This window comes from Drosophila miranda, assembly GCF_003369915.1.
Source record: "Drosophila miranda strain MSH22 chromosome Y unlocalized genomic scaffold, D.miranda_PacBio2.1 Contig_Y2_pilon, whole genome shotgun sequence".
NCBI classification, from domain to species: Eukaryota; Metazoa; Arthropoda; class Insecta; order Diptera; family Drosophilidae; genus Drosophila; species Drosophila miranda.
In genome coordinates, this window is record NW_022881614.1 from 20040088 (window position 1) to 20063387 (window position 23300).

Below are 23300 nucleotides of genomic sequence, written 5' to 3' on the forward strand. Positions count from 1 at the left end.
CAATTCGGGACAGAAATCGCTCTATTCGCTGCTGGATAAATATCTGTATACGATCAACGTTTTGCCGCTTTCCCGCAACGAGCTGTGCAAGGTGGCTGTTGCTGGAGGATCTGGATGCCGCCACCCAAGACACCTACACAATTCTGAACAGTTTGCTGGAGAGGCAGTGCCTGAGCGTTCCCGGCTTTCGCGACTCTGTGAAGATTGAGCCAGGCTTTCAATTGTTTGTCACAGTGCGGTAAGAGTCCATGGAGCATTCAAAGCATCTTTATCCTAAACATTTTCTCTGTTTTAGAACCAACAAATCGGCCAGCAATTCGGGACAGAAATCGCTCTATTCGCTGCTGGATAAATATCTGTATACGATCAACGTTTTGCCGCTTTCCCGCAACGAGCTGTGCAAGGTGGCTGTTGCTGGAGGATCTGGGTGCCGCCACCCAAGACACCTACACAATTCTGAACAGTTTGCTGGAGAGGCAGTGCCTGAGCGTTCCCGGCTTTCGCGACTCTGTGAAGATTGAGCCAGGCTTTCAATTGTTTGTCACAGTGCGGTAAGAGTCCATGGAGCATTCAAAGCATCTTTATCCTAAACATTTTCTCTGTTTTAGGACCAACAAATCGGCCAGCAATTCGGGACAGAAATCGCTCTATTCGCTGCTGGATAAATATCTGTATACGATCAACGTTTTGCCGCTTTCCCGCAACGAGCTGTGCAAGGTGGTCAGCACCAACTATCCCAAGCTGGCGACCGTCGCCAATCGAGTGGTGGACGTGTTCCTTACCTTCTCCAGTGGCAATCACATGGCCGCCGACAATCTGCGTCAGCAGGATTCGAACGACAAGGCGGACAACACGGAGAAGTACGTGGCGCTGCCCTTTAAGCAGGTCACACTCTCATCCAGTCCGAACTCGGGCCGCCTGGTCTCGACCCGGGATCTGGTCAAGCTGTGCCAGCGTTCGAATGCCCAGTTCTCGGTGACCAGCGCCGAGTGTGCCTACTTTATGTTCCAGAATGCCGTCGATGTATTCTGTTCGTATCTGCCGCATAGTAGGGAGAAGATCACGCTGATCACGAGCATCGGCGCCAAGTTGGGCATCATTCGCTCCAGATGCGAGCATTTCGCTAATGAATACAAACCTGATGTGGATTTTGGACTGGAGATTATCAAGATCGGACGTGCCAGTCTCCTGGCCAAGTCCGAGCTGCTGTCCAATAATGAGAATGGGGAGCAGCTCTCAGAGCAAGACCTGAAGCGACAGAAACTAACCGAGCAGACCAGGAGGGCCATCGGGCAGACCAGCGTCAAGCGTGCCACCTTCTCGTTTACACGTCTCGCCCGCTGCATCTTGGAACGGATTGCCGTCTGTGTGAGCCATTCGGAGCCCGTGCAGCTGGTGGGGGAGAAGGGTGTGGCAAGACCTCCGTGCAGTATCTGGCCGAGCGCACCGAACACAAGCTGGTCGTCGTGAACATGAACAACCAGTCGGATGTCTCGGATCTCGTGGGCGGATTCAAGCCCGTCGAACTCAACTACGTGCACTTGCTCTGCGAGACCTTCAATGCCGAGATGAACATGCAGTTCCTCCGGATCTTTGCCACGCATTACAACAGCGGCCGGCACAGTGTCATCATACGCACTATGATCAGCCTGTGCTATCAGGTGTTCAGGAACACGGATCTAACGAGCCACCAGATGATGCCGCGTTGGCGCACGCTTTGCGAGAAGCTGCCTAAGCTGCAGACACAGCTGGACAAGAGCATTAACATTTCGTTTGCCTTCATACCCGGTTCCCTGGTGAACTGCATCAGCAAAGGCTGCTGGACGATAAGCTATCGTCTTATCGGCGATAAGCTGAAGCCCCCGTGAACCACTGGCTTGGAAAATTCTGGAAAGTCACATCGGTCCGCTTTGGTAATAATGTGAGGTTTTATATTTAATAATATTTCATCAGAAATCATCTGAAAACGCAAGATTTAATTTTCCTAAAATTGGTTTTGCGTTGATTAACAAAAAAAAATGGCAGCGTTAAATACTATGCGCATACTTGCAAACATATTAATGTTTCTTCCAATATACAACTTTCGTTAATCGTTCAAGGTTGCAATGTGTTGTTTAAGCTGGCTTTTAACTTTTACAAATCACACCGGTTCAGCAATTATTTTGCTTCCCACTCCCACTCACAACAATTTGGCGCAATGCCGGTTTTGGGGATGCCAAACCTAATCAAACCGGAAGGTTGCCAGACTGCTGGCACTGCTGTGCTGCACACAGATGTTCGCATTGAACTGTGTGGCAACCATTGCAAGGTGCGCTGCACGTGTTTCAAATTCGCGTGTGTTGCTTGTTCATTCCCGGGTCTGAGCTCTGAAATTAATTCGAAAGCAGTTAAAAGTAGCTCGAAAGAAATAACAGTATCCGAATACAGTTGACCGGCTACCAAGGCAATGGAGGTAAATGCCATCAAGCTACGATTTTGTGCACAGCGACTTCTGCAGTTGACTGCCAACGAGCCAAGACAATTTGTTTGTTCAAAATGTACAGAAGTTTATCAGAAAGAAGGTAAGTGTATGATCATATTTTAGAAATATGTGCCTCAAGACGTGGAACGTCTGTTCTGCAGTCTCAGCGAGCAACTTGCGTGTCCGGCCTACACCGTTCCCTTGGCAGTGAGCTTTGAGGAGCAACTGTTGCTGCTCCTTAGCATGGTCAAAGCTAATGGACATCTCTGTGGATGCGCAGAGGTAAGTAGAGGTCTCTGTGGATGCGCAGAGGTAAGTAGAGGTCCCTGTATCGGATGACCAGTCTCAAAAGCACACATTCCCTCTGACACCCGTATAGGTTTGCAAAGAGCTACTTCCACAACAAGCCAGCACCGTTCGAGAAAAGCCAAAGTAATTCCAGCAGTGTCCCCAGCAAAAGGGCAAAGAACGCAAAGGCCAGCCAAAAGTTAGATGAACTGGAGCTCTTGAAATGTTGCTACCAGTTGCTGCGAAGTGACACGTCCTACTTCCGTGAGTTGTGGGACTGGTCCGGCTTCATTGCCACCTACTCGCACCTCGAGACCCCCTGCCCGATGATACAACTCTACTGCAACTACATCATGGCCATGCTCACGAATATGAGCCCAACACAGCGGAATGCCCAAAATGCCAAGATATCCACAGAAGCACAGCTCCGATTTGAACGCGAGAAGGAACAGTCATGGGCCGTAGCCAGGCAGGCCGAGGGCTGCTGCTATTCTCCCGAAGACGAAACGCCTGAACAGATGCTGAGCCTGAGCCTCAACCAGAGTGTGACCAACATTGAGGGCGTACTCTTGCCGATCTGGAGGATCTGGATGCCGCCACCCAAGACACCTACACAATTCTGAACAGTTTGCTGGAGAGGCAGTGCCTGAGCGTTCCCGGCTTTCGCGACTCTGTGAAGATTGAGCCAGGCTTTCAATTGTTTGTCACAGTGCGGTAAGAGTCCATGGAGCATTCAAAGCATCTTTATCCTAAACATTTTCTCTGTTTTAGGACCAACAAATCGGCCAGCAATTCGGGACAGAAATCGCTCTATTCGCTGCTGGATAAATATCTGTATACGATCAACGTTTTGCCGCTTTCCCGCAACGAGCTGTGCAAGGTGGCTGTTGCTGGAGGATCTGGATGCCGCCACCCAAGACACCTACACAATTCTGAACAGTTTGCTGGAGAGGCAGTGCCTGAGCGTTCCCGGCTTTCGCGACTCTGTGAAGATTGAGCCAGGCTTTCAATTGTTTGTCACAGTGCGGTAAGAGTCCATGGAGCATTCAAAGCATCTTTATCCTAAACATTTTCTCTGTTTTAGAACCAACAAATCGGCCAGCAATTCGGGACAGAAATCGCTCTATTCGCTGCTGGATAAATATCTGTATACGATCAACGTTTTGCCGCTTTCCCGCAACGAGCTGTGCAAGGTGGCTGTTGCTGGAGGATCTGGGTGCCGCCACCCAAGACACCTACACAATTCTGAACAGTTTGCTGGAGAGGCAGTGCCTGAGCGTTCCCGGCTTTCGCGACTCTGTGAAGATTGAGCCAGGCTTTCAATTGTTTGTCACAGTGCGGTAAGAGTCCATGGAGCATTCAAAGCATCTTTATCCTAAACATTTTCTCTGTTTTAGGACCAACAAATCGGCCAGCAATTCGGGACAGAAATCGCTCTATTCGCTGCTGGATAAATATCTGTATACGATCAACGTTTTGCCGCTTTCCCGCAACGAGCTGTGCAAGGTGGTCAGCACCAACTATCCCAAGCTGGCGACCGTCGCCAATCGAGTGGTGGACGTGTTCCTTACCTTCTCCAGTGGCAATCACATGGCCGCCGACAATCTGCGTCAGCAGGATTCGAACGACAAGGCGGACAACACGGAGAAGTACGTGGCGCTGCCCTTTAAGCAGGTCACACTCTCATCCAGTCCGAACTCGGGCCGCCTGGTCTCGACCCGGGATCTGGTCAAGCTGTGTCAGCGTTCGAATGCACAGTTCTCGGTGACCAGCGCCGAGTGTGCCTACTTTATGTTCCAGAATGCCGTCGATGTATTCTGTTCGTATCTGCCGCATAGTAGGGAGAAGATCACGCTGATCACGAGCGTCGGCGCCAAGTTGGGCATCATTCGCTCCAGATGCGAGCATTTCGCTAATGAATACAAACCTGATGTGGATTTTGGACTGGAGATTATCAAGATCGGACGTGCCAGTCTCCTGGCCAAGTCCGAGCTGCTGTCCAATAATGAGAATGGGGAGCAGCTCTCAGAGCAAGACCTGAAGCGACAGAAACTAACCGAGCAGACCAGGAGGGCCATCGGGCAGACCAGCGTCAAGCGTGCCACCTTCTCGTTTACACGTCTCGCCCGCTGCATCTTGGAACGGATTGCCGTCTGTGTGAGCCATTCGGAGCCCGTGCAGCTGGTGGGGGAGAAGGGTGTGGCAAGACCTCCGTGCAGTATCTGGCCGAGCGCACCGAACACAAGCTGGTCGTCGTGAACATGAACAACCAGTCGGATGTCTCGGATCTCGTGGGCGGATTCAAGCCCGTCGAACTCAACTACGTGCACTTGCTCTGCGAGACCTTCAATGCCGAGATGAACATGCAGTTCCTCCGGATCTTTGCCACGCATTACAACAGCGGCCGGCACAGTGTCATCATACGCACTATGATCAGCCTGTGCTATCAGGTGTTCAGGAACACGGCTCTAACGAGCCACCAGATGATGCCGCGTTGGCGCACGCTTTGCGAGAAGCTGCAGAAGCTGCAGACACAGCTGGACAAGAGCATTAACATTTCGTTTGCCTTCATACCCGGTTCCCTGGTGAACTGCATCAGCAAAGGCTGCTGGACGATAAGCTATCGTCTTATCGGCGATAAGCTGAAGCCCCCGTGAACCACTGGCTTGGAAAATTCTGGAAAGTCACATCGGTCCGCTTTGGTAATAATGTGAGGTTTTATATTTAATAATATTTCATCAGAAATCATCTGAAAACGCAAGATTTAATTTTCCTAAAATTGGTTTTGCGTTGATTAACAAAAAAAAATGGCAGCGTTAAATACTATGCGCATACTTGCAAACATATTAATGTTTCTTCCAATATACAACTTTCGTTAATCGTTCAAGGTTGCAATGTGTTGTTTAAGCTGGCTTTTAACTTTTACAAATCACACCGGTTCAGCAATTATTTTGCTTCCCACTCCCACTCACAACAATTTGGCGCAATGCCGGTTTTGGGGATGCCAAACCTAAACAAACCGGAAGGTTGCCAGACTGCTGCACACAGATGTTCGCATTGAACTGTGTGGCAACCATTGCAAGGTGCGCTGCACGTGTTTCAAATTCGCGTGTGTTGCTTGTTCATTCCCGGGTCTGAGCTCTGAAATTAATTCGAAAGCAGTTAAAAGTAGCTCGAAAGAAATAACAGTATCCGAATACAGTTGACCGGCTACCAAGGCAATGGAGGTAAATGCCATCAAGCTACGATTTTGTGCACAGCGACTTCTGCAGTTGACTGCCAACGAGCCAAGACAATTTGTTTGTTCAAAATGTACAGAAGTTTATCAGAAAGAAGGTAAGTGTATGATCATATTTTAGAAATATGTGCCTCAAGACGTGGAACGTCTGTTCTGCAGTCTCAGCGAGCAACTTGCGTGTCCGGCCTACACCGTTCCCTTGGCAGTGAGCTTTGAGGAGCAACTGTTGCTGCTCCTTAGCATGGTCAAAGCTAATGGACATCTCTGTGGATGCGCAGAGGTAAGTAGAGGTCTCTGTGGATGCGCAGAGGTAAGTAGAGGTCCCTGTATCGGATGACCAGTCTCAAAAGCACACATTCCCTTTGACACCCGTATAGGTTTGCAAAGAGCTACTTCCACAACAAGCCAGCACCGTTCGAGAAAAGCCAAAGTAATTCCAGCAGTGTCCCCAGCAAAAGGGCAAAGAACGCAAAGGCCAGCCAAAAGTTAGATGAACTGGAGCTCTTGAAATGTTGCTACCAGTTGCTGCGAAGTGACACGTCCTACTTCCGTGAGTTGTGGGACTGGTCCGGCTTCATTGCCACCTACTCGCACCTCGAGACCCCCTGCCCGATGATACAACTCTACTGCAACTACATCATGGCCATGCTCACGAATATGAGCCCAACACAGCGGAATGCCCAAAATGCCAAGATATCCACAGAAGCACAGCTCCGATTTGAACGCGAGAAGGAACAGTCATGGGCCGTAGCCAGGCAGGCCGAGGGCTGCTGCTATTCTCCCGAAGACGAAACGCCTGAACAGATGCTGAGCCTGAGCCTCAACCAGAGTGTGACCAACATTGAGGGCGTACTCTTGCCGACATTCAACAAGAAGAATCAGGAATTCTATGCAAGCACTGACGGCTGCTACGATCGCATTGTAAAGGTGGATTCGACGGTTGTAAATCTGCGGAGCATTGCCCTCGGCGTCGCAGCGGCCAAGCCGATTTGCCTCTCCGGTCCTGTGGGCTGTGGCAAGACGACGCTTATTGAGTATCTGGCCCGCAAGACGGGACGCATTTGCCCCAAGCCCAAGGAGATTGACACTCGCGAAAAGGCGCTGCGAAAGGCTGAAGAGGAGGACAAATTGTTGACACCAAAAAAAGGAAAAAAGGGGAAAGAAAAGAAGCGGAAACTGGAGGAGGACCTTCCCATCGACCAGGCATTGCTGGATCTGGGTGAAATGTCGCAAAAGCATGGCTTTCTACGGATACATCTGAGCGACCAGACCGATAGCAAAATGCTATTGGGCCAATATCGCTGCACAGATGTGCCTGGGTAATTCGTTTGGCTTCCTGGTGTCCTCACGCAGGTGAGAAGGAATTGATTAAACTGAACGAGGGTTCTATTATATGAATGATTATTTGCACTTTTAGGCTGTCATGCATGGCTACTGGCTGTTGCTGGAGGATCTGGATGCCGCCACCCAAGACACCTACACAATTCTGAACAGTTTGCTGGAGAGGCAGTGCCTGAGCGTTCCCGGCTTTCGCGACTCTGTGAAGATTGAGCCAGGCTTTCAATTGTTTGTCACAGTGCGGTAAGAGTCCATGGAGCATTCCAAGCATCTTTATCCTAAACATTATCTCTGTTTTAGGACCAACAAATCGGCCAGCAATTCGGGACAGAAATCGCTCTATTCGCTGCTGGATAAATATCTGTATACGATCAACGTTTTGCCGCTTTCCCGCAACGAGCTGTGCAAGGTGGCTGTTGCTGGAGGATCTGGATGCCGCCACCCAAGAAACCTACACAATTCTGAACAGTTTGCTGGAGAGGCAGTGCCTGAGCGTTCCCGGCTTTCGCGACTCTGTGAAGATTGAGCCAGGCTTTCAATTGTTTGTCACAGTGCGGTAAGAGTCCATGGAGCATTCAAAGCATCTTTATCCTAAACATTTTCTCTGTTTTAGGACCAACAAATCGGCCAGCAATTCGGGACAGAAATCGCTCTATTCGCTGCTGGATAAATATCTGTATACGATCAACGTTTTGCCGCTTTCCCGCAACGAGCTGTGCAAGGTGGTCAGCACCAACTATCCCAAGCTGGCGACCGTCGCCAATCGAGTGGTGGACGTGTTCCTTACCTTCTCCAGTGGCAATCACATGGCCGCCGACAATCTGCGTCAGCAGGATTCGAACGACAAGGCGGACAACACGGAGAAGTACGTGGCGCTGCCCTTTAAGCAGGTCACACTCTCATCCAGTCCGAACTCGGGCCGCCTGGTCTCAACCCGGGATCTGGTCAAGCTGTGCCAGCGTTCGAATGCCCAGTTCTCGGTGACCAGCGCCGAGTGTGCCTACTTTGTGTTCCAGAATGCCGTCGATGTATTCTGTTCGTATCTGCCGCAGAGTAGGGAGAAGATCACGCTGATTACGAGCATCGGCGCCAAGTTGGGCATCATTCGCTCCAGATGCGAGCATTTCGCTAATGAATACAAACCGGATGTGGATTTTGGACTGGAGATTATCAAGATCGGACGTGCCAGTCTCCTGGCCAAGTCCGAGCTGCTGTCCAATAATGAGAATGGGGAGCAGCTCTCAGAGCAAGACCTGAAGCGACAGAAACTAACCGAGCAGACCAGGAGGGCCATCGGGCAGACCAGCGTCAAGCGTGCCACCTTCTCGTTTACACGTCTCGCCCGCTGCATCTTGGAACGGATTGCCGTCTGTGTGAGCCATTCGGAGCCCGTGCTGCTGGTGGGGGAGAAGGGTGTGGCAAGACCTCCGTGCAGTATCTGGCCGAGCGCACCGAACACAAGCTGGTCGTCGTGAACATGAACAACCAGTCGGATGTCTCGGATCTCGTGGGCGGATTCAAGCCCGTCGAACTCAACTACGTGCACTTGCTCTGCGAGACCTTCAATGCCGAGAAGAACATGCAGTTCCTCCGGATCTTTGCCACGCATTACAACAGCGGCCGGCACAGTGTCATCATACGCACTATGATCAGCCTGTGCCATCAGGTGTTCAGGAACACGGATCTAAAGAGCCACCAGATGGTGCCGCGTTGGCGCACGCTTTGCGAGAAGCTGCAGAAGCTGCAGACACAGCTGGACAAGAGCATTAACATTTCGTTTGCCTTCATACCCGGTTCCCTGGTGAACTGCATCAGCAAAGGCGAATGGGTGCTGCTGGACGAGATCAATTTGGCATCGGCCGAGACCCTGGAATGCCTGTCGACCATCCTAGAGCCAGAGGGATCGGTTGTGCTGCTGGAGCGGGGCGATTTCATGCCCGTCAAGCGGCATCCGGACTTTCGCATCTTCGCGTGCATGAACCCCAACACGGACATTGGCAAGAAGGATCTGTCCGTGGGCATACGCAATCGATTTACCGAATTCTTTGTGGACGAACTGACGACGGACGCGTACCTCAGTCTGCTGGTGAGTGACTATTTGGCCAACACGGGCATCCAGCGGAAGTCCGTGCACAGCATTGTCCAGCTCTACAAGTCACTGCGTCGCCTCTCCGAGCACCAGCTGAACGATGGCCTGTGCAATCGTCCCGTCTACTCTTTGCGCACCCTGTGCCGCAGTCTGCGCATCTGTGCTCGGAATCTGTGCGGCTCCATTGAGCGGAATCTGTACGAGAGATTCTGCCTGAGTTTTCTCACCCAGCTGGATCCGGAGTCGCATCATGTGGTGCTGCTGCTCATTCGGAATGCCCTGCTGAGCAATGCCAAGGCCGTGCTTAGCAAGCAGCTGCCCCGATTGGGAGAGAACTATCTACAGTTCGAGGGCTACTGGATACAGCTGGGGGGCCTGGAGCAGCAGTCCTGCTCCCACTACATCCTCACGGAGAGCGTCCAAAAGAATCTGCAAGATCTCGCGCGCATCATATCGATTGGCAAGCTGCCCATCCTGCTCCAGGGACCCACCAGTGCCGGCAAGACTAGTCTTATCGACTACGTGGCCCGCCGAAGTGGCAATCGCTGTCTGCGCATCAACAACCACGAGCATACCGACCTTCAGGAGAACATTGGCACCTATGCGGCCGATCTGGAGGGCAAGCTCACTTTCCAGGAGGGTGTCCTCGTGCAGGCCATGCGTCAGGGTTACTGGATCATCTTGGACGAACTGAATCTGGCCTCCACCGACATTCTGGAAGCGCTCAATCGCGTGCTGGACGACAATCGAGAGCTTTACATTGCCGAGACGCAGACACTAGTGAAAGCACATCCGAATTTTATCAATCGCTATAAAGAAATTTACCGGTCTAGTACACGGCTACATAGCACAGTTAGTCTAGTCGCAGGAGGCAGTTGCCGAGTCGAGAAATATATTTGCTTCAGATTGTAGTACTGACTAAACATGATTAAAATGCGGTGTATGGAAGCTGCCATGCTAATTTTCGGCTACATTGCCACTACATCAGCCGCCGAGAGTGATGTCCTGGACCTGGGGGACGACAACTTCGCATCCACACTGAAGCAGCAGGAGACGACATTGGTTATGTTCTATGCTCCCTGGTAAGTGCGTGTGTGTGGTGTGAGGGGAGCGGGCGTGGCAGGTCGGGAGTGCGATTACCTTAATCAGCTTGTTGCGTCTGCTTTTTAATTAAATTGCGCTGCGAAGAATCGAATTAAAAGTACACGTCAGCGTTAAGAAGAGGGTCGAAACAGAAGAAAAAAAAAAATCTGCGACTACAAAGTCGGTATCAGAGCGGCCATTTTAAGAGAGCTTCAACCAGCTAATGTGTCAATACAACTATCTCTTTGTTCGCATATGAGTGTGAGTAGATTATTAGGAGAAAACTTCAAAGCTATCATTTCCAGATACGAGTGCATACGGTTTTTGTATGTGGGCTTGCCGGCCGGTGGCCGATTTCCATCTCCCCGGAGAGCAGTGAAAGAGTTTTTAAATTACATTTAATCCCCGCATCGTTGGGCTTATCAGCTCTGGAACATAAGCAGTTTAATTAGACGTTGTTAGCAATAAGAGTGCATGATAAGGCAACCCAACTGATAAGTATACGCACCCCATGCTATAATTACAAACTATTCGACTTTTTGGGTAACATGTCTTCCTGTTGTCGTGATAAAAATGATGAACTACTAGCTAAATTTGTTCGAGAAAAGACTGGGACGTGTCCTAATAGACTTTTTCTGTTCTTATAGGTGCGGCCACTGCAAGCGCCTCAAGCCTGAGTATGCCAAGGCGGCTGAGCTCGTCAAGGATGATGATCCACCAATTAAGCTGGCCAAGGTTGACTCCGAGGCTGGCAAGGAGACCTGCAGCAAGTACTCAGTGAGCGGCTATCCCACACTGAAAATATTCCGTCAGGATGAAGTTTCGCAGGACTACAGCGGACCACGTGAGGCCATCGGCATTGCGAAATACATGCGCGCTCAAGTTGGACCTGCCTCTAAGAATGTGCGCTCTGTGGAGGAGCTCGCCAAGTTCCTGGACACCAAGGAGACCTCAATCTTTGGTAGCTTTGAAGACATTGACTCCAAGCTGGCGAAGATCTTCCTCAAGTTTGCCGACAAGAACCGCGAGAAGTATCGCTTTGGCCACAGCAGCGACGAGGAGGTGTTGAAGAAGAATGGTGAAACGTAAATGATGCCATGTCAAGACTGCAAATGCGTTTATTATACTTTATATAATTTGTTACGCCTCCGGAAATAAAAAATAGCTTTTAAGTTTTGTCCCTTGTCTTAAATAACCAAAGTATTCGATGGCTCTTGTCTTCCGTACAGCGATAAGATTGTGCTGATCCGTGCTCCACATTTGAGCAACAAGTTTGAGGCTTCCACAGTCAAGTTTGAGGGAAGCGCTGAGTCCGACCTGACCCAAGTAAGTGATCTCTTTTCTATATCCTCCCCCAAGCACACTCTTAATTTACGTTCGTTCAATCTCTGCAGCCATGGCTTGGTTGGTCATCGTACCCAGGACACTTCGCGGGACTTCCAGAACCCCCTGATCACCGCCTACTACAGCGTCGACTACCAGAAGAATCCCAAGGGCACCAACTACTGGCGCAACCGTGTCCTCAAGGTGGCCAAGGAATTTGCCGGCCAAATTAGCTTTGCCATCAGCTCCAAGGACGACTTCCAGCACGAATTGAACGAATACGGCTACGATTTTGTTGGTGACAAGCCCATCGTTTTGGCCCGTGATGCCAAGAATCTCAAGTACTCTCTGAAGGACGAGTTCTGCGTGGAGAACCTACAAGATTTTGTTGAGAAGCTGCTGGCCGACGAACTGGAGCCATATGTCAAGAGCGAGCCCGTCCCAGAGTCGAACGATACTCCGGTCAAGGTGGCTGTAGCTAAGAACTTTGACGATCTGCTGATCAACAACGGCAAGGACACGCTCATTGAGTTCTACGCCCCATGGTGCGGCCACTGCAAGAAGCTGACTCCCATCTACGAGGAGCTGGCCGAGAAACTGCAAGACGAGGATGTGGTCATTTTCAAAATGGATGCCACGGCCAACGATGTGCCACCAGAGTTCAATGTGCGTGGATTCCCCACACTCTACTGGCTCCCCAAGGACTCGAAGAATAAGCCCGTAAGCTACAACGGGGGTCGCGAGGTCGATGATTTCATCAAATACATTGCCAAGGAGGCGACCACAGAACTGAAGAGCTTCGACCGTGACGGAAGGCCCAAGAAGACCGAGCTCTAAGCTTCAGGCTCTAATCTTAACTCTTACTGCTAACTGCGTCGTTAATGTGGTGTAGTGGCGGTGTAACTAGCATTTCCATATTTTTGTAAAAGTCGAATGCATTCTCTTCAAAGTCTTGATGGGACAAAAATTGTATTAAATTATATATAGTAGTGATGATGATAACGCAGATGAACACAAACCCAACCCCATGAAGATGTCACAATAAACTTAAAACTTAATTTATCTACTCAACAATGAAATGAAAAATTATTTTCTTTAATTCTTATGAAGTGTTGTGTGGGTTAGGTCCTCCATGCGCTCGTCCAACATGATGCGAAACCAATCGGGAATGAAGGTATACTGGTTCCTGCCAAGATACGAAGGTTACGAGATCTCCCCCTGGCTAGCATCAAACTTCATCAGATACACGGTCTTGGGGCAGTCGACTACCGACATAAAGCCGCGAATCTGGTCCACCAGCCGCAGCAGGAAATTGACACAGACATTCGGTGACCAGGCTTTTTCCTGCGCAAACAAATTAAAGTGTTATTTCAATCGGAGTATATTGTATATATGTACTAACGCAGTCCTTCCAAAGTTGGCGCACAGATAGCTTGTTAATGGTGTGCGCGATGGTGTCGCGGTTAACATTAGCAACGTAAATGTTTTCGATGCCCACCAGAACGCACTTGGACCCCCACTTGAGGGCGTCGCAACGGTTGTGCGTAGCCCATTCATCCACGCTCATACTGTCTAGGCGAAACTGCAGCTCCGTAAAGACATAATTTGAACTATCAGGCGAATAAGAGCAAATTTAAACCGATTTTAAATGTACATTCAAGGCCCCGTACTTACTTCCCGTCACTTCCTGTCCTAAAACCTTCGGCCAGAACTGGTGAATCGAAAATAAAACGTGTGGCATTTATGCTGAAGTAAAACACTCCGTTGTATTGTCCAGTCGGTTCCATTGGGTCGCATGGTTTCGGCATTGCATTTGCATTCTCTGAAAAAAAAAAAAAAAAAAATACTAAATAGTAATATTGGATGGGTAATCCAATGCCCTACCGGATAGGAAGTGCCTACGAAGCTTTGCGAGCCAATCAGCATTCAGTTCCTTCATGGGAGAAGTTTTTAGATCCTCAAGAACCACGGGGCTGATGTAAATCGTGTTTCGATACTTGGTCACGGCGAGGGTCCAGTTCTCCTTCATTTCGTAGGGAGTCCTCAAGATTAGTTCAAGAACTTCGGTGGTGCACACAATGTCGTAACTGACTTCCACCTCCAGTTTGGCACTTAGATGGGATGTCCCAGTGCTCTCCATGTACAATAGTATGTTGTCCAAGCCTGGCTGCGATAAGAGTAAACTTCGCGGAGGACTCGGCTCAGAGTCCCCCAGGTGCACTTGGAATTTGTTCATTTTTGGAACGACTACGTAGCGCAAGCGATTTGCATTGTTCTCAAATATTCCATATGGCGATAAGCTGAAGCCCCCGTGAACCACTGGCTTAGAAAATTCTGGAAAGTCACATCGGTCCGCTTTGGTAATAACGTGAGGTTTTATATTTAATAATATTTCATCAGAAATCATCATGGATTCATCTGAAAACGCAAGATTTAATTTTCCTAAAATTGGTTTTGCGTTGCTTAACAAAAAAAAATGGCAGCGTTAAATACTATGCGCATACTTGCAAACATATTAATGTTTCTTCCAATACACAACTTTCGTTAATCGTTCAAGGTTGCAATGTGTTGTCTAAGCTGGCTTTTAACTTTTACAAATCACACCGGTTCAGCAATTATTTTGGAGGCTCTACTGTGCTTCCCACTCCCACTCACAACAATTTGGCGCAATGCCGGTTTTGGGGATGCCAAGCCTAAACAAACCGGAAGGTTGCCAGACTGCCGCACACAGATGTTCGCATTGAACTGTGTGGCAACCATTGCAAGGTGCGCTGCACGTGTTTCAAATTCGCGTGTGTTGCTTGTTCATTCCCGGGTCTGAGCTCTGAAATTAATTCGAAAGCAGTTAAAAGTAGCTCGAAAGAAATAACAGTATCCGAATACAGTTGACCGGCTACCAAGGCAATGGAGGTAAATGCCATCAAGCTACGATTTTGTGCACAGCGACTTCTGCAGTTGACTGCCAACGAGCCCCAAGACAATTTGTTTGTTCAAAATGTACAGAAGTTCATCAGAAAGAAGGTAAGTGTATGATCATATTTTAGAAATATGTGCCTCAAGACGTGGAACGTCTGTTCTGCAGTCTCAGCGAGCAACTTGCGTGTCCGGCCTACACCGTTCCCTTGGCAGTGAGCTTTGAGGAGCAACTGTTGCTGCTCCTTAGCATGGCCCTGCGATGGGACTCGGCTGGAGACGATATCCATCAATATCATAAGGAGTGCATCGCCCTGTCAAAGCTAATGGACATCTCTGTGGATGCGCAGAGGTAAGTAGAGGTCCCTGTATCGGATGACCAGTCTCAAAAGCACACATTCCCTCTGACACCCGTATAGGTTTGCAAAGTGCTACTTCCACAACAAGCCAGCACCGTTCGAGAAAAGCCAAAGTAATTCCAGCAGTGTCCCCAGCAAAAGGGCAAAGAACGCAAAGGCCAGCCAAAAGTTAGATGAACTGGAGCTCTTGAAATGTTGCTACCAGTTGCTGCGAAGTGACACGTCCTACTTCCGTGAGTTGTGGGACTGGTCCGGTTTCATTGCCACCTACTCGCACCTCGAGACCCCCAGCCCGATGATACAACTCTACTGCAACTACATCATGACCATGCTCACGAATATGAGCCCAACACAGCGGAATGCCCAAAATGCCAAGATATCCACAGAAGCACAGCTCCGATTTGAACGCGAGAAGGAGCAGTCATGGGCCGTAGCCAGGCAGGACGAGGGCTGCTGCTATTCTCCCGAAGACGAAACGCCTGAACAGATGCTGAGCCTGAGCCTCAACCAGAGTGTGACCAACATTGAGGGCGTACTCTTGCCGACATTCAACAAGAAGAATCAGGAATTCTATGCAAGCACTGACGGCTGCTACGATCGCATTGTAAAGGTGGATTCGACGGTTGTAAATCTGCGGAGCATTGCCCTCGGCGTCGCAGCGGCCAAGCCGATTTGCCTCTCCGGTCCTGTGGGCTGTGGCAAGACGACGCTTATTGAGTATCTGGCCCGCAAGACGGGACGCATTTGCCCCAAGCCCAAGGAGATTGACACTCGCGAAAAGGCGCTGCGGAAGGCTGAAGAGGAGGACAAATTGTTGACACCAAAAAAAGGAAAAAAGGGGAAAGAAAAGAAGCGGAAACTGGAGGAGGACCTTCCCATCGACCAGGCATTGCTGGATCTGGGTGAAATGTCGCAAAAGCATGGCTTTCTACGGATACAGCTGGGCGACCAGACCGACAGCAAAATGTTATTGGGCCAATATCGCTGCACAGATGTGCCTGGGGAATTCGTTTGGCTTCCTGGTGTCCTCACGCAGGTGAGAAGGAATTGATTAAACTGAACGAGGGTTCTATTTTATGAATGATTATTTGCACTTTTAGGATGTCATGCATGGCTACTGGCTGTTGCTGGAGGATCTGGATGCCGCCACCCAAGACACCTACACAATTCTGAGCAGTTTGCTGGAGAGGCCGTGCCTGAGCGTTCCCGGCTTTCGCGACTCTGTGAAGATTGAGCCAGGCTTTCAATTGTTTGTCACAGTGCGGTAAGAGTCCATGGAGCATTCCAAGCATCTTTATCCTATATTTTATCTCTGTTTTAAGAGCTACAAATCGGCCAGCAATTCGGGACAGAAATCGCTCTATTCGCTGCTGGATAAATATCTGTATACGATCAACGTTTTGCCGCTTTCCCGCAACGAGCTGTGCAAGGTGGCTGTTGCTGGAGGATCTGGATGCCGCCACCCAAGAAACCTACACAATTCTGAACAGTTTGCTGGAGAGGCAGTGCCTGAGCGTTCCCGGCTTTCGCGACTCTGTGAAGATTGAGCCAGGCTTTCAATTGTTTGTCACAGTGCGGTAAGAGTCCATGGAGCATTCAAAGCATCTTTATCCTAAACATTTTCTCTGTTTTAGGACCAACAAATCGGCCAGAAATTCGGGACAGAAATCGCTCTATTCGCTGCTGGATAAATATCTGTATACGATCAACGTTTTGCCGCTTTCCCGCAACGAGCTGTGCAAGGTGGTCAGCACCAACTATCCCAAGCTGGCGACCGTCGCCAATCGAGTGGTGGACGTGTTCCTTACCTTCTCCAGTGGCAATCACATGGCCGCCGACAATCTGCGTCAGCAGGATTCGAACGACAAGGCGGACAACACGGAGAAGTACGTGGCGCTGCCCTTTAAGCAGGCCACACTCTCATCCAGTCCGAACTCGGGCCGCCTGGTCTCAACCCGGGATCTGGTCAAGCTGTGCCAGCGTTCGAATGTCCAGTTCTCGGTGACCAGCGCCGAGTGTGCCTACTTTATGTTCCAGAATGCCGTCGATGTATTCTGTTCGTATCTGCCGCATAGTAGGGAGAAGATCACGCTGATCACGAGCATCGGCGCCAAGTTGGGCATCATTCGCTCCAGATGCGAGCATTTCGCTAATGAATACAAACCGGATGTGGATTTTGGACTGGAGATTATCAAGATCGGACGTGCCAGTCTCCTGGCCAAGTCCGAGCTGCTGTCCAATAATGAGAATGGGGAGCAGCTCTCAGAGCAAGACCTGAAGCGACAGAAACTAACCGAGCAGACCAGGAGGGCCATCGGCCAGACCAGCGTCAAGCGTGCCACCTTCTCGTTTACACGTCTCGCCAGCTGCATCTTGGAACGGATTGCCGTCTGTGTGAGCCACTCGGAGCCCGTGCTGCTGGTGGGGGAGACGGGTGTGGGCAAGACCTCCTCCGTGCAGTATCTGGCCGAGCGCACCGAACACAAGCTGGTCGTCGCGAACTTGAACAACCAGTCGGATGTCTCGGATCTCGTGGGCGGATTCAAGCCCGTCGAACTCAACTACGTGCACTTGCTCTGCGAGACCTTCAATGCCGAGAAGAACATGCAGTTCCTCCGGATCTTTGCCACGCATTACAACAGCGGCCGGCACAGTGTCATCATACGCACTATGATCAGCCTGTGCTATCAGGTGTTCAGGAACACGGATCTAACGAGCCACCAGATGGTGCCGCGTTGGCGCACGCTTTGCGAGAAGCTGCAGAAGCTGCAGACACAGCTGGACAAGAGCATTAACATTTCGTTTGCCTTCATACCCGGTTCCATGGTGAACTGCATCAGCAAAGGCGAATGGGTGCTGCTGGACGAGATCAATTTGGCATCGGCCGAGACCCTGGAATGCCTGTCGACCATCCTAGAGCCAGAGGGATCGGTTGTGCTGCTGGAGCGGGGCGATTTCGTGCCCGTCAAGCGGCATCCGGACTTTCGCATCTTCGCCTGCATGAACGCCAACACGGACATTGGCAAGAAGGATCTGTCCGTGGGCATACGCAATCGATTTACCGAATTCTTTGTGGACGAACTGACGACGGACGCGTACCTCAGTCTGCTGGTGAGTGACTATTTGGCCAACACGGGCATCCAGCGGAAGTCCGTGCACAGCATTGTCCAGCTCTACAAGTCACTGCTTCGCCTCTCCGAGCACCAGCTGAACGATGGCCTGTGCAATCGTCCCGTCTACTCTTTGCGCACCCTGTGCCGCAGTCTGCGCATCTGTGCTCGGAATCTGTGCGGCTCCATTGAGCGGAATCTGTACGAGAGCTTCTGCCTGAGTTTTCTCACCCAGCCGGAGTCGCATCATGTGGTGCTGCTGCTAATTCGGAATGCCCTGCTGAGCAATGCCAAGGCCGTGCTTAGCAAGCAGCTGCCCCGATTGGGAGAGAACTATCTACAGTTCGAGGACTACTGGATACAGCTGGGGGGCCTGGAGCAGCAGTCCTGCTCCCACTACATCCTCACGGAGAGCGTCCAAAAGAATCTGCAAGATCTCACGCGCATCATATCGATTGGCAAGCTGCCCATCCTGCTCCAGGGACCCACCAGTGCCGGCAAGACTAGTCTTATCGACTACGTGGCCCGCCGAAGTGGCAATCGCTGTCTGCGCATCAACAACCACGAGCATACCGACCTTCAGGAGTACATTGGCACCTATGCGGCCGATCTGGAGGGCAAGCTCACTTTCCAGGAGGGTGTCCTCGTGCAGGCCATGCGTCAGGGTTACTGGATCATCTTGGACGAACTGAATCTGGCCTCCACCGACATTCTGGAAGCGCTCAATCGCGTGCTGGACGACAATCGAGAGCTTTACATTGCCGAGACGCAGACACTAGTGAAAGCACATCCGAATTTTATCAATCGCTATAAAGAAATTTACCGGTCTAGTACACGGCTGCATAGCACAGTTAGTCTAGTCGCAGCAGGCAGTTGCCGAGTCGAAAAATATATTTGCTTCAGATTGTAGTACTGACTAAACATGATTAAAATGCGGTGTCTGGCAGCTGCCATGCTAATTTTCGGCTACATTGCCACTACATCAGCCGCCGAGAGTGATGTCCTGGACCTGGGGACGACAACTTCGCATCCACACTGAAGCAGCAGGAGACGACATTGGTTATGTTCTATGCTCCCTGGTAAGTGCGTGTGTGTGGTGTGAGGGGAGCGGGCGTGGCAGGTCGGGAGTGCGATTACCTTAATCAGCTTGTTGCGTCTGCTTTTTAATTAAATTGCGCTGCGAAGAATCGAATTAAAAGTACACGTCAGCGTTAAGAAGAGGGTCGAACAGAAGAAAAAAAAAAATCTGCGACTACAAAGTCGGTATCAGAGCGGCCATTTTAAGAGAGCTTCAACCAGCTAATGTGTCAATACAACTATCTCTTTGTTCGCATATGAGTGTGAGTAGATTATTAGGAGAAAACTTCAAAGCTATCATTTCCAGATACGAGTGCATACGGTTTTTGTATGTGGGCTTGCCGGCCGGTGGCCGATTTCCATCTCCCCGGAGAGCAGTGAAAGAGTTTTTAAATTACATTTAATCCCCGCATCGTTGGGCTTATCAGCTCTGGAACATAAGCAGTTTAATTAGACGTTGTTAGCAATAAGAGTGCATGATAAGGCAACCCAACTGATAAGTATACGCACCCCATGCTATAATTACAAACTATTCGACTTTTTGGGTAACATGTCTTCCTGTTGTCGTGATAAAAATGATGAACTACTAGCTAAATTTGTTCGAGAAAAGACTGGGACGTGTCCTAATAGACTTTTTCTGTTCTTATAGGTGCGGCCACTGCAAGCGCCTCAAGCCTGAGTATGCCAAGGCGGCTGAGCTCGTCAAGGATGATGATCCACCAATTAAGCTGGCCAAGGTTGACTCCGAGGCTGGCAAGGAGACCTGCAGCAAGTACTCAGTGAGCGGCTATCCCACACTGAAAATATTCCGTCAGGATGAAGTTTCGCAGGACTACAGCGGACCACGTGAGGCCATCGGCATTGCGAAATACATGCGCGCTCAAGTTGGACCTGCCTCTAAGAATGTGCGCTCTGTGGAGGAGCTCGCCAAGTTCCTGGACACCAAGGAGACCTCAATCTTTGGTAGCTTTGAAGACATTGACTCCAAGCTGGCGAAGATCTTCCTCAAGTTTGCCGACAAGAACCGCGAGAAGTATCGCTTTGGCCACAGCAGCGACGAGGAGGTGTTGAAGAAGAATGGTGAAACGTAAATGATGCCATGTCAAGACTGCAAATGCGTTTATTATACTTTATATAATTTGTTACGCCTCCGGAAATAAAAAATAGCTTTTAAGTTTTGTCCCTTGTCACAAATAACCAAAGTATTCGATGGCTCTTGTCTTCCGTACAGCGATAAGATTTGGGTGATCCGTGCTCCACATTTGAGCAACAAGTTTGAGGCTTCCACAGTCAAGTTTGAGGGAAGCGCTGAGTCCGACCTGACCACCTTCATCAAGGAGAATTAGTAAGTGATCTCTTTTCTATATCCTCCCCCAAGCACACTCTTAATTTACGTTCGTTCAATCTCTGCAGCCATGGCTTGGTTGGTCATCGTACCCAGGACACTTCGCGGGACTTCCAGAACCCCCTGATCACCGCCTACTACAGCGTCGACTACCAGAAGAATCCCAAGGGCACCAACTACTGGCGCAACCGTGTCCTCAAGGTGGCCAAGGAATTTGCCGGCCAAATTAGCTTTGCCATCAGCTCCAAGGACGACTTCCAGCACGAATTGAACGAATACGGCTACGATTTTGTTGGTGACAAGCCCATCGTTTTGGCCCGTGATGCCAAGAATCTCAAGTACTCTCTGAAGGACGAGTTCTGCGTGGAGAACCTACAAGATTTTGTTGAGAAGCTGCTGGCCGACGAACTGGAGCCATATGTCAAGAGCGAGCCCGTCCCAGAGTCGAACGATACTCCGGTCAAGGTGGCTGTAGCTAAGAACTTTGACGATCTGCTGATCAACAACGGCAAGGACACGCTCATTGAGTTCTACGCCCCATGGTGCGGCCACTGCAAGAAGCTCCCATCTACGAGGAGCTGGCCGAGAAACTGCAAGACGAGGATGTGGTCATTTTCAAAATGGATGCCACGGCCAACGATGTGCCACCAGAGTTCAATGTGCGTGGATTCCCCACACTCTACTGGCTCCCCAAGGACTCGAAGAATAAGCCCGTAAGCTACAACGGGGGTCGCGAGGTCGATGATTTCATCAAATACATTGCCAAGGAGGCGACCACAGAACTGAAGAGCTTCGACCGTGACGGAAGGCCCAAGAAGACCGAGCTCTAAGCTCCAGGCTCTAATCTTAACTCTTACTGCTAACTGCGTCGTTAATGTGGTGTAGTGGCGGTGTAACTAGCATTTCCATATTTTTGTAAAAGTCGAATGCATTCTCTTCAAAGTCTTGATGGGACAAAAATTGTATTAAATTATATATAGTAGTGATGATGATAACGCAGATGAACACAAACCCAACCCCATGAAGATGTCACAATAAACTTAAAACTTAATTTATCTACTCAACAATGAAATGAAAAATTATTTTCTTTAATTCTTATGAAGTGTTGTGTGGGTTAGGTCCTCCATGCGCTCGTCCAACATGATGCGAAACCAATCGGGAATGAAGGTATACTGGTTCCTGCCAAGATACGAAGTGTACGAGATCTCCCCCTGGCTAGCATCAAACTTCATCAGATACACGGTCTTGGGGCAGTCGACTACCGACATAAAGCCGCGAATCTGGTCCACCAGCCGCAGCAGGAAATTGACACAGACATTCGGTGACCAGGCTTTTTCCTGCGCAAACAAATTAAAGTGTTATTTCAATCGGAGTATATTGTATATATGTACTAACGCAGTCCTTCCAAAGTTGGCGCACAGATAGCTTGTTAATGGTGTGCGCGATGGTGTCGCGGTTAACATTAGCAACGTAAATGTTTTCGATGCCCACCAGAACGCACTTGGACCACCACTTGAGGGCGTCGCAACGGTTGTGCGTAGCCCATTCATCCACGCTCATACTGTCTAGGCGAAACTGCAGCTCCGTAAAGACATAATTTGAACTATCAGGCGAATAAGAGCAAATTTAAACCGATTTTAAATGTACATTCAAGGCCCCGTACTTACTTCCCGTCACTTCCTGTCCTAAAACCTTCGGCCAGAACTGGTGAATCGAAAATAAAACGTGTGGCATTTATGCTGAAGTAAAACACTCCGTTGTATTGTCCAGTCGGTTCCATTGGGTCGCATGGTTTCGGCATTGCATTTGCATTCTCTGAAAAAAAAAACAAAAAAAATACTAAATAGTAATATTGGATGGGTAATCCAATGCCCTACCGGATAGGAAGTGCCTACGAAGCTTTGCGAGCCAATCAGCATTCAGTTCCTTCATGGGAGAAGTTTTTAGATCCTCAAGAACCACGGGGCTGATGTAAATCGTGTTTCGATACTTGGTCACGGCGAGGGTCCAGTTCTCCTTCATTTCGTAGGGAGTCCTCAAGATTAGTTCAATAACTTCGGTGGTGCACACAATGTCGTAACTGACTTCCACCTCCAGTTTGGCACTTAGATGGGATGTCCCAGTGCTCTCCATGTACAATAGTATGTTGTCCAAGCCTGGCTGCGATAAGAGTAAACTTCGCGGAGGACTCGGCTCAGAGTCCCCCAGGTGCACTTGGAATTTGTTCATTTTTGGAACGACTACGTAGCGCAAGCGATTTGCATTGTTCTCAAATATTCCATATGGCGATAAGCTGAAGCCCCCGTGAACCACTGGCTTAGAAAATTCTGGAAAGTCACATCGGTCCGCTTTGGTAATAACGTGAGGTTTTATATTTAATAATATTTCATCAGAAATCATCATGGATTCATCTGAAAACGCAAGATTTAATTTTCCTAAAATTGGTTTTGCGTTGCTTAACAAAAAAAAATGGCAGCGTTAAATACTATGCGCATACTTGCAAACATATTAATGTTTCTTCCAATACACAACTTTCGTTAATCGTTCAAGGTTGCAATGTGTTGTCTAAGCTGGCTTTTAACTTTTACAAATCACACCGGTTCAGCAATTATTTTGGAGGCTCTACTGTGCTTCCCACTCCCACTCACAACAATTTGGCGCAATGCCGGTTTTGGG

At 49.5% G+C, this 23300-nt stretch overlaps 6 protein-coding genes and 2 pseudogenes across 10 annotated transcripts; 6 read left to right on the forward strand and 2 right to left on the reverse strand.

Annotated features, from left to right (window-relative positions):
- Positions 1–610: 610 nt before the first annotated feature.
- LOC117192188 (midasin-like) lies at positions 611–5111 on the forward strand. The gene is made up of 3 exons (XM_033396859.1): positions 611–717; positions 3943–4089; positions 4147–5111. Exon 3 carries the CDS (start codon positions 4340–4342, stop codon positions 5006–5008), a length of 669 nt encoding a protein of 222 aa, XP_033252750.1. The 5' UTR covers positions 611–717; positions 3943–4089; positions 4147–4339; the 3' UTR covers positions 5009–5111.
- LOC117192189 lies at positions 2589–4299 on the forward strand. The gene is made up of 5 exons (XM_033396860.1): positions 2589–2743; positions 2841–3463; positions 3521–3776; positions 3834–3942; positions 4256–4299. Exons 1-2 carry the CDS (start codon positions 2718–2720, stop codon positions 3370–3372), a joined length of 558 nt encoding a protein of 185 aa, XP_033252751.1. The 5' UTR covers positions 2589–2717; the 3' UTR covers positions 3373–3463; positions 3521–3776; positions 3834–3942; positions 4256–4299.
- A 999-nt stretch (positions 5112–6110) lies between the features above and the next one.
- LOC117192178 lies at positions 6111–10333 on the forward strand (annotated as a pseudogene).
- On the forward strand, positions 10331–12873 carry LOC117192180 (protein disulfide-isomerase A3-like). Of its 2 annotated transcripts, XM_033396847.1 has the most exons (4): positions 10331–10496; positions 11145–11582; positions 11727–11823; positions 11892–12090. In XM_033396847.1, the coding sequence occupies exons 1-4, from the start codon at positions 10339–10341 to the stop codon at positions 12051–12053; spliced, it is 855 nt and encodes a 284-aa protein (XP_033252738.1). In that variant the 5' UTR covers positions 10331–10338; the 3' UTR covers positions 12054–12090. The 2 variants fall into 2 exon arrangements, with proteins under 2 accessions (XP_033252738.1, XP_033252737.1); XM_033396846.1 differs by having other exon boundaries at positions 11727–12873.
- On the reverse strand, positions 12759–14485 carry LOC117192186 (protein cutoff-like). Of its 3 annotated transcripts, none has more exons than XM_033396854.1 (5): positions 14325–14483; positions 13705–14238; positions 13495–13642; positions 13223–13430; positions 12759–13164 (listed from the first exon to the last, which is right to left on the reverse strand). In XM_033396854.1, the coding sequence occupies exons 1-5, from the start codon at positions 14332–14334 to the stop codon at positions 13024–13026; spliced, it is 1041 nt and encodes a 346-aa protein (XP_033252745.1). In that variant the 5' UTR covers positions 14335–14483; the 3' UTR covers positions 12759–13023. The 3 variants fall into 3 exon arrangements, with proteins under 3 accessions (XP_033252745.1, XP_033252744.1, XP_033252746.1); XM_033396853.1 differs by having other exon boundaries at positions 13705–14262; XM_033396855.1 differs by having other exon boundaries at positions 13049–13133; positions 13313–13430; positions 13705–14262; positions 14325–14485.
- Positions 14486–14556: 71 nt separating this feature from the next.
- Positions 14557–19186, forward strand: LOC117193841 (midasin-like). The gene is made up of 6 exons (XM_033398545.1): positions 14557–14841; positions 14903–15085; positions 15153–16128; positions 16193–16356; positions 16415–16669; positions 16727–19186. Exons 1-6 carry the CDS (start codon positions 14816–14818, stop codon positions 19110–19112), a joined length of 3990 nt encoding a protein of 1329 aa, XP_033254436.1. The 5' UTR covers positions 14557–14815; the 3' UTR covers positions 19113–19186.
- Positions 19130–21529, forward strand: LOC117192183 (annotated as a pseudogene).
- A 26-nt stretch (positions 21530–21555) lies between these two features.
- LOC117192184 (protein cutoff-like) lies at positions 21556–23279 on the reverse strand. Of its 2 annotated transcripts, none has more exons than XM_033396850.1 (5): positions 23122–23279; positions 22502–23035; positions 22292–22439; positions 22020–22227; positions 21556–21961 (listed from the first exon to the last, which is right to left on the reverse strand). In XM_033396850.1, the coding sequence occupies exons 1-5, from the start codon at positions 23129–23131 to the stop codon at positions 21713–21715; spliced, it is 1149 nt and encodes a 382-aa protein (XP_033252741.1). In that variant the 5' UTR covers positions 23132–23279; the 3' UTR covers positions 21556–21712. The 2 variants fall into 2 exon arrangements, with proteins under 2 accessions (XP_033252741.1, XP_033252740.1); XM_033396849.1 differs by having other exon boundaries at positions 22502–23059.
- Positions 23280–23300: the final 21 nt, after the last annotated feature.

Excerpts from the sequence above, each read along its gene's own strand:
- LOC117192186 (XM_033396853.1), bottom strand. Across the intron at positions 13,643-13,704 it reads TCGTAGGCACTTCCTATCCG|AGAATGCAAATGCAATGCCG; the intron begins GTAGGGCATTGG and ends TTTTTTTTTCAG. Across the intron at positions 13,431-13,494 it reads AGGACAGGAAGTGACGGGAA|TTCAAATTATGTCTTTACGG; the intron begins GTAAGTACGGGG and ends TTCGCCTGATAG.
- LOC117192188 (XM_033396859.1), top strand. The coding sequence starts at position 4,340 with ATGGCCGCCGACAATCTGCGTCAGCAGGATTCGAACGACAAGGCGGAC.
- LOC117192180 (XM_033396846.1), top strand. The coding sequence starts at position 10,339 with ATGATTAAAATGCGGTGTATGGAAGCTGCCATGCTAATTTTCGGCTAC. Across the intron at positions 10,497-11,144 it reads GTTATGTTCTATGCTCCCTG|GTGCGGCCACTGCAAGCGCC; the intron begins GTAAGTGCGTGT and ends CTGTTCTTATAG. Across the intron at positions 11,583-11,726 it reads TTGAAGAAGAATGGTGAAAC|CGATAAGATTGTGCTGATCC; the intron begins GTAAATGATGCC and ends TCTTCCGTACAG.
- LOC117192184 (XM_033396849.1), bottom strand. Across the intron at positions 22,440-22,501 it reads TCGTAGGCACTTCCTATCCG|AGAATGCAAATGCAATGCCG; the intron begins GTAGGGCATTGG and ends TTTTTTTTTCAG. Across the intron at positions 22,228-22,291 it reads AGGACAGGAAGTGACGGGAA|TTCAAATTATGTCTTTACGG; the intron begins GTAAGTACGGGG and ends TTCGCCTGATAG.
- LOC117193841 (XM_033398545.1), top strand. The coding sequence starts at position 14,816 with ATGTACAGAAGTTCATCAGAAAGAAG. Across the intron at positions 14,842-14,902 it reads AGAAGTTCATCAGAAAGAAG|TCTCAGCGAGCAACTTGCGT; the intron begins GTAAGTGTATGA and ends TCTGTTCTGCAG. Across the intron at positions 16,129-16,192 it reads TTCCTGGTGTCCTCACGCAG|GATGTCATGCATGGCTACTG; the intron begins GTGAGAAGGAAT and ends TTGCACTTTTAG.
- LOC117192189 (XM_033396860.1), top strand. The coding sequence starts at position 2,718 with ATGGACATCTCTGTGGATGCGCAGAG. Across the intron at positions 2,744-2,840 it reads ATCTCTGTGGATGCGCAGAG|GTTTGCAAAGAGCTACTTCC; the intron begins GTAAGTAGAGGT and ends ACACCCGTATAG.